General features: G+C 40.9%; 1 protein-coding gene across 1 annotated transcript in view; it reads right to left on the reverse strand.

Moving 5' to 3' along the window:
• The window catches only part of EML6 (EMAP like 6), an 89237-nt gene that overhangs the window by 50831 nt on the left and 23657 nt on the right, over positions 1–14749 (reverse strand). Inside the window, exons 2-6 of the mRNA XM_031058291.1 lie at positions 12639–12798; positions 7133–7231; positions 6025–6093; positions 3324–3509; positions 1373–1508 (exon numbers count right to left, since the gene is read on the reverse strand). Coding sequence (XP_030914151.1) covers positions 1373–1493 — 121 coding nt within the window. The 5' untranslated portion in view covers positions 1494–1508; positions 3324–3509; positions 6025–6093; positions 7133–7231; positions 12639–12798. The remainder of the gene's footprint in view (positions 1–1372; positions 1509–3323; positions 3510–6024; positions 6094–7132; positions 7232–12638; positions 12799–14749) is intronic.

The following is a 14749-nucleotide window of genomic DNA, read 5'->3' on the forward strand; positions in this document are numbered from 1 at the left end:
TTGCAGGGTTTGTATTTTCTGTTCCAGTACATGAAAAAAGTTTGGATAATAGATCTGGATGCTGTGAGATGTGAATGAATTAAAAAAAATCCATTCGTCATGCAATCAAGGTCACCTACATCATCATTTTGACATTTTTTTGGAACTAAATACATAATGCAGCAAAATATTGGTCACATAAATAAAATATTCTCATCTCCTCAGAAGGTTAAATTAATCCTAATTTATTTTCCTGCCCACTTCCAACAGCTTTTAATTTTTCTAATGCCATTTTATGACTTAGCTAAATTATTACTGAAGTTCTGACATTCATCTTGGTACATACCAATGGAATTTAGATTGGAATTTGGTGGAAAATGGACATTGTTAAGATTTAGAATACAAACACACCTTTGGCTGTGGGAAAGGCAATGCTCTCTGTGAACACATTGCACATGAAGAAAGATTATCTGCTCTCAGGGTTTGTTTGACAGACAACGCCCTTGTAAAATGCTTTGGAACAAAAACTGGAAGGGAGGGACAGAAGGTCCCAGGTAAGCATCAAGGCTCCACCACTGCTCGAGGCTTCAGATGTGCTTAAATTCATCAGTGCCAATGACAACTGAAAGTGAAACCCCACTTCCAGAGGTTGGGAGTAGCCTCAAAGGCAGTTTTCACTTGCCCAGATCTTTGATTTTTGGTTATTTGTTGCCACTGTTTTCTAAAAATTCATGCTAGACATTATGATTGAGGCTGCAAAAAACTACATAAAGCCAGGAGTGCAGAGCACAGGGACTGCTGCTTGGGTGTCTTTTTGGGGGCTAAATTCCATGAGTGAACACTACACCCTAGATAAAGCATGCATTGTGATCCATGAGATTGTAAGTGCTTCAAATCATAAAATACAGTGATGACTGAGCTCACAGGAAGCAGGATTAGATTCAACAAATGTGATTATCACCAATTTAATAACATTCTCTCCCACAAATCTGCCAAGTGCTACCATTCCAAGTGCGTGAGTAGAGTGTTCAGATGGTCAGCATCTCTGAGTATCAGGTTCTAAAAATCTCAATTAGTTAAATGAATTGCAAGTAATTAATTAATTTAGGATTGACTAACTTCATTCTGCCATCTTAAAGTGTTTAATTAGCTCTCACTTGTCTTCTTGCATTTGCATGGTGGGGAGCAGTGACTTCATCCCTGTGATTATACCATGAACCATGGAACACTCCACAGGTTACAGAATTGTCAGAGAGGGAACACAGATCCAAAATAAATACAGTCATTAAGTAAAACAATCAGCAGTATGCAGAGACATCTATGCTTCACATTAAATGCTGTCACAATCCATTATCCAGACGTGTGAAAAACCATTAAAGGAATAGCTCATTACCTTTGTATCCTTGCTCAGTCTCCCTGAGATCAATTTTAGTGATTGGTTTGAACTCAGTGTCCCACAGCCGAATGCAGCCATCTCTCCCTCCAGTGGCAAAGCCTTCTTCACAAGCATACATACTAAAAATTCCTGCCTGTCAACCAACAGCAGCCCAAGTTTTAAAGGTCTTTACAAGCAATTTAAACACACAAAGCAAATGTTTTCAAACAGACTCTTGTTAAAGGCCAGAAACTCCTGGGCACAGAAGTGTTGCCCATCCAGAAAGCAAACCAGCAAACACAGCTTTTATTTCAAGTGCTCCACTCGAGTGGTTTATGTAGAAACCTTTGTGCAAATAGCAGTGACACAGCCTATCTGCAGAATTTCACATTTAGGCTTGGTAATATTATGACAAGGACAATTGAAGAACTAGTGGAGCACTTAAAGTAAAGAGTTCCCCGTGATAAACAAATCCAAGCAAACAAGCAATACAAATGTTCTTACAGGAGCAGAGGTGACTGAGACATTCATCATGAATTCAGTTCAGACATCGTTTGGGATCTGACAGGAACTGAAAGACTGTCAATTCATTCTCTTTGTTGAAAACAAGTTTCTATTACAGTTTGAATTTCTCCTTGGTTTTGAAAATGCCTCATGATTAATGACTGTGCTGAACTACCTCGGAATAGTTCAAGGAATGCCTGCTGAGCCAGTATTTTATCAGAAAAACCTTGGTTAGGAGATAAGTTGAACTGCATGGAGATAAATACAATGGAGAGAGACCTCAATTTTCAAAGCGGCCTTGTGCAACATCTTCATAAATTAATATCTCTAATTATTAATTTCATAGAGATTGCATGTTAGCAATGGCAAACTCCATAATTCATCACATTATGCATAAAGAGGTTGTATTTAATAATTTTAATGAATCTAACTAAAATTCTGCAAACAGAATTCTGCTACTATACTACAGGGGGTTATTGCTTGCCAGACATTCCTGTGTTATTGCAGTTGCAGTTTCATGGTAGTTCCTCAGGTAAAATGTCTCATTGACTCCAGTCTCTCTGCTTTCATAGATTAGGGATTACTTTTGTAAATAATCAGTCCTTAGATCTCATTTGAAGAGGTCCTATGAATCCTGATGAACTGTCACCATAACTAATTTTGGGAGATCGGAAAAAACGTATTATTGTTGCAGTGCTCTTTCTAGAACAAAACTATAGTAACAAGTGTTAGATGTCATACCACTTTTCAAAGAAAATTGTCTTGTTTCCTTTTGTTCAAAAAATCCCACATCAGAATGCCACTACCCACAGTCATATCCCAAATGGGAGCAGTTCTCAAACACATTTGAAATAAGACAAGGAATCCCTACTTGAAAACCAGAAAGAAATTAATTTGTATTGGACTGGTTAGAAATCTAACACAGTCCTGCACATCTACCCTTCACTCTGTAATTAAGAGAGCTCCAGACTGGGGAGTGGTTTGTGGGTGTGTGTTATAGAGACAATTGGAGTAAACTCTTTGGAGTATGGCTGGAGTGCAAACTCCCAGATTCAACAGGCTTGCCCCACACTGAATCTCTTCTGAGGAGTCAGTCTCCAGCATTGGGAATTTCAGTGGGAAAATTCTATTTAAGCCTAGATAATCTGCTTATCAACTATTTTAAAGTAAACTGATCATAACTGAAGCTACTCAATCTGTGAAACTTTAGGTGTACAGACTTCATTTGAGGTTTGGTTTACTTGGTTAATGGAGGCTATAAATAACAGCAGCGTTGTCACTATCAGCTCAGCATCTGTTGGCAACATGTCAACAAATACAACATTACATCTAAGTTCTTAATTGCTGAACAGCCTCAGACATCCTTCTGACCTGAAACAGAAGGAAATCTTTGTAGCTAAGCCTCCAGGAAGTTTTTCAATTCAATTAAGAGTTCCTTATCAAACAGACACAAAACACCACTTACACTGTGTGCTCCTTGAATTGTGCGCACCAGGTTGAGCCCTTTCCAAACATAGATGTCCCCATTTAAAGCCCCAGAGTAGGTGATGTCTTCTTTAGCACAGGCTAAACACAGGATTGTTTGGAGATCTCCTGTTTTACCAAATATTCCTCTCTTTGCTGTCAGGGCATTTCCACACAGTGTCCAGAACTGTGAAACGTAAATGGCAGATTAGGAGAAGTTTCTGCAGAATTTCTGGTTTTTCACATTAGTGTGCAGATCTCAGACACACATCCTGACAGAGCAGTGTCTGGGCAGGCACTGAAGAGATTCCTTCTGTCCTATCAGAACACCCACTACTCCAAAGCTTGCCCATTTACCAAGGAAAGATCCAGGCAAATATAGAACATCTAAACCCAAAACAAAGGATCAAGCTGCTTGAGGGAGTGAGGCTCAATGCTGCCTCACTGCCCCTTCTCATTCTCACTGTCCTTTATCAGGTTTTGCTGGGAAATGCCATCCAGACAAGTGCATGTTTTTAAACCCAAGCAAATCGCATTTTTCTTGTCTGTAAAACACAGCTACAGCACTGAAGAGATAAAATACTTTATCTTGCACAACCTGTGTGCTGGAGCAGACATTTCTGTCCTTCCCTAGAGCACTGAAAAAGTTCTGCCCCTCAAATATAGTCACAGTTACTGAGAAACCCTGAGAAACCATCTGTTCATGGGGACTGCAAACACTTGTACATGAGACAGCTCCCTGACTCCCAGAGTAACAAGTTCCCAAGTGTGGAGAGGGGACTTCCAGCTGCCACCCCAAAGTCATTAACATTCTGCAAAAAGGAATCTAAGACTGACTGGGGAGGAGAAGAAGAGTGAAGAAAACAAAAGAAAACAAAGTTTGTCTCAGAAGGTTGTCTTTGGAGGTGAGCTAGAAATATCAGATTATTTGTTTTTTAATAAGAGTGCTTTTTTGAATTTAAATAAATATCATTTATCAAGCAGAGACCACAGTTAGCGTACTCAGCTCCCCCTCAAGGACCAGACCTTCAGGGGAAGGCAGAATAAAGAGAATATCAATGAGAGATGTGCAAGAGAAGTGCTGAAATCTCCAGTCCTGTCAGCACCAGGACGTTCTGGACAGAACAGCAAATCTCTGGGGTGCAGCACAGCACAGTGTGTCAGTGGAGCCACCCCTGCTCTGTCATCTGGCAGACACTGGACAGGAATAGTGATGTGTCTGACATGGATTCATCACATCCATCTATTCCCACTTCATTTGCCTACAGCCAAATTTATAGGTATTTTTCTAAAATTCTTTATTCCAGAAAATCCTTGGATCAAGATTTTTTAATTTCAGTTCCTTCTCTGTAAATTCAATTAAATAATCCCTTTGCCTCATAACATCAGCCAGTTTAGAAGGCAGAGGGAATGCTGTCCCCAGGGCTCTCATTCCTTGAGTAAAACCTAAATTCTAAATTCTCCTCCTTTCTGGTCAGCTGAGGAAGGAGTGCTAGAAGGAAGGAGTTCTCTAACACTGAAGCAGCAGTGTTAGAAGGTTGAAGGGAGAATCCTGAGCTCAGTGAGAGATTCCTGAGCTCCTGGGCTTTACCTCAGCTTCTAATCCCTGCTCAGCCAAATGAGCCAGCAGAACTGGACTGCTAGAGGAATAAACAGCCCAATTCCCACAGTGATACAATTCCTTCAGAGCTGTTATTATCACATTCCCACAGCCTCGTACCAAGGAGCTGCTGCAGCACCACTGGAGGGGAACACAGAGTAATCTCCCCTCCATGCGGCTTTTTTCCTGTTTTTTGGCATTCCTTTATCTCCATGTATTTACAGTGCCTGGTATTCTCTGTGTTCAGGGTGATTATGGCCATTTTAAAGAGAAGACAGGTGCCAAACAAACACAGGTTTTGGAAAACAGCTTGCAGAACACAACAGATGGTATCACTGCTGCCAAAACCACCCACAGTTTGAAGCAGTGGTGGTTTAAGGGCACGAGCTTCTCAGGAACCAGAACTAGAGATATTAACTGGTTTCCTCAACTTCTAGTTAAAGCTCTTCCCACCCCAGTCATGTGAAATAATTGCCATCTGTTAGGAATGTTTGTGAGGAGACAGGAGAAAAATAGAAACCTGAAAGGGATATTGGCAGACAAGGATTTGTTTCGAAGCTTTCCAAAGTCATAAGAATGTTTTATCCTAATATATATGTAGGTTTCTATTTCAAACACTTCCATAATAAAGGGTGACTTAGAAGAGCAAATAGTGGGGCACCAGAGTTTTGTCTCTGCAGGCCCTGCACAGCTCTCAGAGGTGTTATATGAGAAGCCCAAGTGCAGGAGGTCATTCTGTTCACACTTTTTACCTTGGTTCCTCCTCCAGCTGCACAGTGACCCTTTGTGATGCTGGATGAGGGAAATCCCTGAAGGCTGAGACCATGAGGGTGGAATGGAGTGGGCAGAAGACCCAAAATTATAAGTATATAATGATGAAAATTACATCAAAGAATCTTCCTCACTTCCTTGTTCAGGTAATCTGCAGCTTAGGCACTGCTGAATGTCTGAACTGGCTTCAAACAAAACACTCTGCAAAATGTTCACATAAAGAAAGAAAAATATAATCTGTCCTCTATTTCAAGTCTTCATCAGGTAAGAACACAGATTTTTTTTTTTTTGTGCAAGTATTTTTTCCAAGTAAACAATGAAAGCTCTTTACCTTTATGTGTTTTACTCCACAGCTGACAATTCTGTTTGGCTGATATTGATCCCAGGAAATATCAAATATCTGTTAAGAAATACGTTAAAAGCTGATATTTTATCCTATACGGTAATGGCATTTAGGTTCAGCTTGCTTTTACCAGGGCTTAGCCATAATGTCTGTTGGAACATATTACTAAAAATGAAGGAACACTATACAGATAAATTTGAACCTCTTTCTAATCAAAGATCAAGGTAAACACAGAGGGTTCCTCACATAGTTCTGTCAACACATTTCACCCCTGTCTCCCCACTGCCAATCCATTCCAGCTCCAGGAATAAACAATATTTCCACAGGCATTCTTTCCCACTCCCTCTTCTGTGCAGAAGCTCCTTTTTCTGGTTGGGAAAGCCTACTGGAACTAAGATTTTAGTACTTTCAGCCTATGTCCTGGAGAATTCTGATAATCTGGAACCTGATCTTGCACTTACTGAGGTCAGCAGCAAAACTTTCACAGATGTAAAACATGTTACAATATGATAATAAACATACAAGTTGTCAGAATGTGTCCATAATTTATTTTAATGTATGCATCCATGTGCTTTTATATGTCAGGGAGGTATTTTGCTTATACTAAACCTGGTAAAACATTTTCTGATGCTGAATAACATTGTAAACTTATACCTAATCAGTTCTCATCTTATGATCCTTTAGCTGAAGCTAACAGAAAAGAAATATTTATCTCAATTAAGTTTCTTCTACAGGTAACTGTCTTAAAGAAAACAGAAAGGGATATAACTAAATTTGCCCTCAGAATAAACTGTCTTTTTGACTCACTCAGAGACAAGATGATCTTTGTCCATGGAGCTCCCATTTCACATCTCCTGTGAAGAGCTACAGAGCATCCTACTCAGTGTGTAGGTACAAGGTATTTCCTCTCTAGGCTTGCTAACAGTGCCTTGTGCTAGGTCTGGCCAATGAGAAGGAATAAATATCTTGTCCAGTATTTTAAAAACCAGGTAGAACGATCAGAATTACCTTTGCATCAACCTAACAGAAACAAAAATGACTTTTGAAACACCCGTGCAGCCCCCAGAGAGAATCCAGGAATGCTTCCATACATTACCCTGTCAGAGTGGCCTGTAGCTGTTGCCAGGAGCTTTCCTCTCTTCCAGTCCCAAATACACACCGTGTTTTTGGCATCCAGCCCCACGGAAGCCAAACGCTGAGGAGAAACAACACAATCCAGTTAACAGGAAATCAAGCCCAAATCACTTTGCTGTAGCTCCCAGGATTATGTGCACAAATGGATTTTCCCACATGCGACCTGGGTTTGAACCACATTGCAAAAGCAGAGAGATTCACACTCAACATTTACTCACTGGAGAGAGCACTGAAATGTCTCATCTTCTCTGAAAGGTCAGGTTATTGATTTCAGGCTCCCAGTGTTCCATGTGCAATTCTTACCCTGAAACATCTGTGGTGCTTGTTTCAGGTGCACACCTCTTTAGCATTTTGATTTATTAATGTGATAATAAAAGTGAAAGGGAAATAAAGGCTTTCACTAGTTCCAACTACTGCTTTGTTCATTATGCTCATTTTGTTGAGCTTTAGAGCCAGAACTGGATGTGCTTTTAATAATCGCCTTTTTTATTGCTTAGTGTATCACGTCACCAGTTAAAATAACTAAAACAATGAAATAATAACCAAGCTCAATTAAAGTTTTATTGGTCATCAATTAAAAGAACTTAATTTTAATAATTTTCCCATTTCAATAATGGAAGAAATAAAAAGAACAGACTAAAATGGAGGTGGCATTCTGGCAGGGAAAAAGTAGAGTGCATCCATCTGTGACATGCCCAGAAGATCAGCCATTACTGTGGAAGTTGTAGGTCTTTTCCCTCCAGTGACTGTCCTAATTTTGTCCACTTTACATGCATTCCATAAAAAAATTGGCTCAAATTTTGAGTAAGTAAATTGTTTAAAATTTGGAACTATCTGTGATAACACAAAAGGACTGAGCCAGCAAAGGAAACAAGTATAATTACCACAGGCTCCTCTAAAATGCTGTATTAGGAAAAATATTAAATGCAATAAAGCTCTCAACAACTGAACAACAGAGAGAGGAAATAACTGCTCATAGAGGAACAGAAGGCTCCAGTTTTCATTCTGCAGCAATAATTCAGGGAGCAGGTACTCAGGGCCTTCTCATCCCATTCCTGAGTGTAAATACCAAGTGCATGTCTGTCTTCCTGCGAGAGCCCTGGACAGCCTCTGCATTAACTGCAGTAGGTTCACACACCCCTCACTGTCCCAACAGTTACAGCTTCTTGATTTAGAGGAATGAAATCAATGTTTTGGGACTTTGGTTTAATGAGAGATGACCACAGGCATTACTCTGATGCAAAACCTGCCAAGTGAATAACGCAGAACTCCACCACTGTCCCACCAGAAAATGCACCAAGCAATGCGGTATTAATGAAAATAACAAAACAAAAACCCTCCAAAAACCTAACTCAACACCCCTCACCATCACCACCATTTACAGACTTATACCACAAGTTCCTCCGAGTCCAGCCTCCTTCCATAGAAATAAAAATACAGAGAATTTAAATGTTCCTAGAGGAACACAAGGTTTTCACAGGGCAATCTGGATATGTGCTCAGATATTGTTGGGAGGAACAAGGTTCCTTTGGAGGGTTCACCCCACAGGGAGGGCAGAACAACTCTTCAATAGGCTCTAACTCACAATGGAGCTGTGAAGGGAGAGTTAAAGAAGTTTGTATGGTGGAACAAAGAAATAAAATTATGGTTTTTGCAGGAAGTCACAATGTGAAAGGATTTCTGTGCTTATTTAACATTACCCAAAATGTCAACAGAACTCAGGAGCTGGGCAGTGTCAGTGTTACAGCACTCCCAGCTGCAGGGCCACTGAGAAACTCCTCTGGCCCAGTGGCACTGAGGACACAGAAGAATCTCACACAGGAGCCCTGCATCCATCAGCAGCCCAACAGTGGGAAATAGGAAATCAGACCTTAGTACTGGGAATGGCACCTATTTCCTATGTGCAGACAATGCCTATCCATGGCTTCCTAAATGCCTCCCCTCAGGGTACTTTGGGAACAACCACAAAGAAGAGTTAGGGCCAAGAGAGCTTTTTCCATCCAGGGAGTGCAGGAAAAACTGCAATTATACTCCCTTGATTTTAGAAAGCAATTTAATTCAATGTTACAGTTGTAACACTCTGTACTGGAAAATGAAGCACTGAGACTTGTCTAAAAAAGAGAGTCTCAAGAAAAGGGGGACTTGACAGACAACATGGAGAATAGAAATGTTCAGTTCCCTCGAGACTGCAAAATAGAGCACAGCTACTAACTAGCAAATTAGATAAAATAATATAAAAGACACACAGGATATTCAAGGTGGCTGGAACCAGTGGATAAACAGACACTGAGGAACCTGAGGGTGGCTTGGGGCAGTTCTGTATCAAGAAACACCAGTGCATGGCCTGAGAAGGTCAAGGCAGGTCATATTGAGGGCTCTCAGGAAGAACAGCCCCCAGAGACCCCTCTAGACAACCCTCGAGGACCACAAAAGGAGTTCCAGCAAGGGGAAGAGGTACAGAAATCAGCTTTAGGGAAAGTGGTGTTTATGTATTAGCTGGGAAATTTACTGTAATATGTCTGCTCAGGAGGGAATAAATGACCTGTTGTAGAGTTTCACAACATACATTTGATTAGAGAAAAAAAACCACTTCAAGTGTGTCCAGCACTGGAGTAAGGAATGGCTGCCTTCTAAAACTTCAAATTGTGTTAGAAAGTTTATTCCTTAGCTGACTTTGGTATCAGCAGGGAAAGCACTATGGGAAACTAAGCAGTACTTTATATTTTCTTTTAACCTTGGCCTGCTGAGGGAAGTCTCCTGCCAGCAGAAAAGTGATAAGTGCTGAATTTCCTTTTTGGTTGAAACAAACTTTTATTTCTCCTTCTGGAAGGGAATATGACAGAGTTCTATTCAGAGAATTCCCAGAACTACCAGAAGAAAATATCTGCCAAGTGGTTTAGGCACATAATTAAACAATTATTTTTAAAGCTACACAGATTTGGAAGATCTGGCTAAAGAAGCCTAGTGCTGCATTTTTAATTTTTTCATTAGGTGCATATGGATTATGGCAGGGCCATTCCCACTCCATAAAAAAATATTTTTAGAAAGCATATAAAAAAGGGTTAATCTGAAATAACTCAGAGCAGAAACTGAGCTGTGAGGCATTGATAAAATAGTTCAGGATGAGGCACCTGCTTTGTAGGTAATTCTATGAAGGGGAGATGTTAGTACTTTTAAGCAGAAACTGTAGTTAACTCCTGATTGAAGAGAAGACATTTTTAATTACAGGCAAAATGACAGCTCCTCATTAAACGTTTGAACGAAGTGCAGCTTCCCTCCTGCCAAATGGCAGCTCCTGCTCAGACAGAAAAAGCCCAAACTAAAATATGTACTTTTAAATAGCAACATTTCTGCAAGAAATTCAGCTCCCGTCAGGACTGTATTAAACACAGGTAACACAAAATAGGAAATTCACTCCAACTCTATTTGTCTCCAAAAACTGTACTGAAGGTACATAAACAAAGGAAGCATTCAAGCTCTCCCCCTGGGTGTTGATGATCTCCATTTATTAGGAACTATAACAAATCTGCATTCCCCACCCTGTGGAACACGAGGCCAGGGAGGCACTGCAGAACAACTGTGCTGTCTCCATGCAGGGTCATCTCCAGTCTGGCCAGGAGGAATAATTCCCCACTCATTCATCCAAAAGGAACAGATATCCCAGAGTTTCTGGTTCAGCAAAAGTGAATTAACTGGGCTCAGAGATGTGAGGTTTGAGATCCCTGCACATGGAGCAGCTCTTGCACAGGAGGACACACAGAGCTGAGCTGAACCCATGGACATCCACTCTGGGAATGCAGCAGTCACCAGGGCTTTGCCTCTGCCTACTTTTATTGAGGAAGTGGAGAGCTGGCAGAACTAGTAGTGAGAAGAACACAGTTCTTATTGCACCTGTACCATTCCTGATTGCTGCATTTACTTGTGTTTTGGGGCTGAAATACAGATCTTCCCTGGCTTTGAACAGCCTTTGGATATAAAAGAAGGAAAGCTTTGTACTGGGAGCTGCAAGCAGTGTCTGTTTGCCCTGTGACAGACACCAGCTCCCTTGGGAATGCTGACTAAACAAACCAGAACTGCCAGCAGCTCTGAGCTCCAAATACTCACAGCCTTCCTCCCATGCCCTTTAATTCTGGCTCAGCACAGCAGCCTCTCCTGCAAAGCCAGGAAGAGCAGCAAAAAGCCAAGATGCATTATCCATATTCATGTTCTCCAGCAGTGGTCGTTCTCCAGATAGAAAAGTGTTCAATGCAAATTTTTATTTCCAGAATAAACTGCAATTTCTCAAGCACTTCCAGAAAGGGAATTGTCGCTGTTCTGCAAGGTCAACCTGGCAGTGAGTTTGCATTTTAATTACAGCAAGCACTCATCAGGGCCTTCAGGAAGGCCTCCACCTCAAACACCCCCCAGGCTCATAAGCCTTCACTCCCATGAGGTGCTGAAATATCTTTTAAAAAAAAGTTTAACCACCAGTCTTATGAAGTTAAACATGAGGGGAAAAAAATGAAAAGCATTTATTTCTGAATGAACAATATCTTTAAAAAATATTACACCATCAGAAATTTTGTTCTGTTGATCTGAGGGCTTTCTTGTCTGAGGTTTTTGGTATCAGCTAATCTAAGCATTCCTAAAAATACTTTAGTAAGTATTACATCAGGAAACTAATCAGGACAAAATTGTCATCAATAATGACAAAAATTGCACAGCCAGATAGTTGTTTATAAAGCTCTGTGAAATATTTTTCAGGTAAAAATGAATTTTAGGTCTACTTGCCTAAAGCTTTTAACAGTGCCAAAGAGAAAAAAATCATTGTGTTTAGCTGGGAACAGCCCACCATTTAGTTATATTATAAATTTTGTTTCAAGATATCATCTCAACTAATCACATTGTAGAAAGCCACACTGTGTGTCCTAATGCCATTATTCAATTAAATTGCCTGTGCACCCCAGCCAAGGAGACTCTCCCAGCAGTGAGATTAGTGCAGCTCGTCTGCCAGAAAAGCTGCAGGGTTCTGAGGGCTTTGCCAGGAACTGATTTCTTTGGACAGCAGGTGACAAGTACATGGTGAAGCCATTGCAGTTAAGCCACAGAGGGGCATTTCTGCTCTGGATGCCTGTCCAACACCCGATGCCTCCACTCCACTCGGATGCCAGGCTGTGATTTCATCCCAAAAACACCTCCTGTGCAAGAGCTGTGTTTGCAGTCCTATTGCAATTACAATTATTATACAAACCAAGGCCTTGAACAGCAATCACAACTCAATTGTAACAGGAGCTCCAACACTGCAGCCCTGTAGCTGCTGAAACACCAAACATTTAAGGTGCATCTGTCAGTGAAGCAGAACTACAGCCAAGCTCAGGGCCCAGAGGAGGAGCTGTACTGACCTGCAGCTGCTGAAACACCAAACATTTAAGGTGCATCTGTCAGTGAAGCAGAACTAGAGCTGAGCCCAGAGGAGGAGCTGTACTGACCTGGCCGTCCGAGTCGAAGGCCAGGCAGGCGACGCCGTGCGTGTGCGCATCCTTCAGGACAGACACGGTCTGGACACGGTAGGAATCCCAGATGCAAATGTAGGGATCCTTCCCAACCTGCCCTGTGGCTACCAAGGTTTTATCTGGGTGAACTGCAAGGCTGCAAACAACACACTTCAGTTAGAACACACTTTGGGAATGATCACAGCAGCTGTCTTCAAAACTCAGTCAATGCCGGTATTTACTTCAAATGCTTTGCTGAGACTGACATGGTGAGTGCAGAATACAATTTATCATGTAATAATATTTTAGCTAGAAAAGGAAAAGCATAATCAGAGAACTTTTAAATACTTTTGATTGATAAGCTGATTGAACACAGACTCAGATCTTAGTCTTTCACAGGTTTGTAATGGATGATTTTCTACTAATTATCCTCTTTTGCACATCAGCTCAAATATTCTGAAATATGGACCAGAGGCTGAATAATGATATTGTTCATTATGAGAAATACACACAAGAAATCCTCTTATCTTTAGGTGTTTAAACATAGCAATCTCAGAACAGACACAGAAGTAAATTGTTTCACCAGAATCAAACCACGTATGTCCGCTCATAACCCTTCAGATATGAAAATGAGAATAAAACCTCTCTGCAAAGTCATATGAATACAAAGGCAGTTTTACACGGTTACCCAGGAAACAAATTTGAACAATGGCTGAGTATGTGAGCTACACATGGAAAAAGAAAACATCCTATTAAAAAACTGGCACTCACCAGGTGGCTGAGGGGAGCTGGATACTTCTGCTATCCCAGGAACAAATAAAACTAATTATTATATAAAGTTAATCAAAAAGCTTAAGAAAGTTTTGTAAACATGCATTTTATGGAAAAAGAACAATTGTAGCACAATTTAACTGTTTCATCTCCCCTGCCCATTCCTCCTTTCCTCCCCAGGCTAGAGTTGTACATTATATTGTGTGTCAGCTAATCCACCTCAGTTCTACACCTACACAGGCAATAAAAGGTGGCACCACAAATTTAAGGTGTGGTAGCTGTAATTAAGTTAGAATACATTTCTTCAAGAACCAGAAGGCAAATATTAATTGTGCTAATCTCCCTTACTGCTAGAGCAGAACTTAATTACACGTGCCACCATTTAGCACAGAGCAGTTCTCACACACCAGAGCCTCCTCTCAGGTTAAGAGCAGGAACACATTTCCTAAACATCAACATGTCTGTACTGAATGTCTCTGCTATTTGTTTTATCCTTTTTGATGCATGAAGTCAGCCAGTGGGGGAACTAAAATTAGGGAATAATATCAATTTTTGGCACCTAAATTAGCAGTCTGATTTCCCAGCCCTGCTGAGGACATTCATCTCCTGCCACCAGCTTTTCCAATGCACTCCCCCTGCCCACGTTCAGTCTGGCTGTTAGATAACCAAGGGCTTATTTTTGGCAGACAGAGCAGTGGGTTAGAGGAAGGAAATGAAGCCAAATTTCAAGAACAACTCTTGGTGACTGTTTGTTACCTGCATATAACTTATATGTTTAATGTGTATTCAACTATTAAAAATTCTCTGTTACAGAGGTCATGTGCTGTCTTCAGGGTGCATACAGATTTCCATGTCTTTCCCTGCCCCCTTAACTGGAAATCAACTTGACTGGCTGTGTTTTGAACTGTCAAGGTGCATTTTCCAAGCAAACATCCCATAGCTGGACCATTTGCAATGAAACCACAGATATTTGCACCACTGGGAAACACTGAAATGCTGTTATGTTATGTTATACAGAAATATGATTAGAAGAGACAAGGCATTCAAACAACAGCAATTTATGGTAGGGAAAACATACTATTACAGGATTCATTCCTATTCCTTCTGCAGGGAGGACAAGAGACAAGCAGGGTGGGCTGAAGAAATTTCCCAAGAAAATGTATCTGTTTTCCAGGTTTGAGGGAAAAGGACATGAACTCTCTCTTGCTAAGGAGCTGGGATGTAAACAAGGGATCAAAGCAGCAGCAGGTGCTGGCAGTGCTGCCCACTGGCCCTGGCAGCCACTTCCCCATGCAAAAAGAACTCCTCTCTGTGGGAACAGCAACAGGAGCAGCTGC

This window comes from Geospiza fortis, unplaced genomic scaffold, assembly GCF_000277835.1.
Source record: "Geospiza fortis unplaced genomic scaffold, GeoFor_1.0 scaffold275, whole genome shotgun sequence".
Taxonomy (NCBI): domain Eukaryota; kingdom Metazoa; phylum Chordata; class Aves; order Passeriformes; family Thraupidae; genus Geospiza; species Geospiza fortis.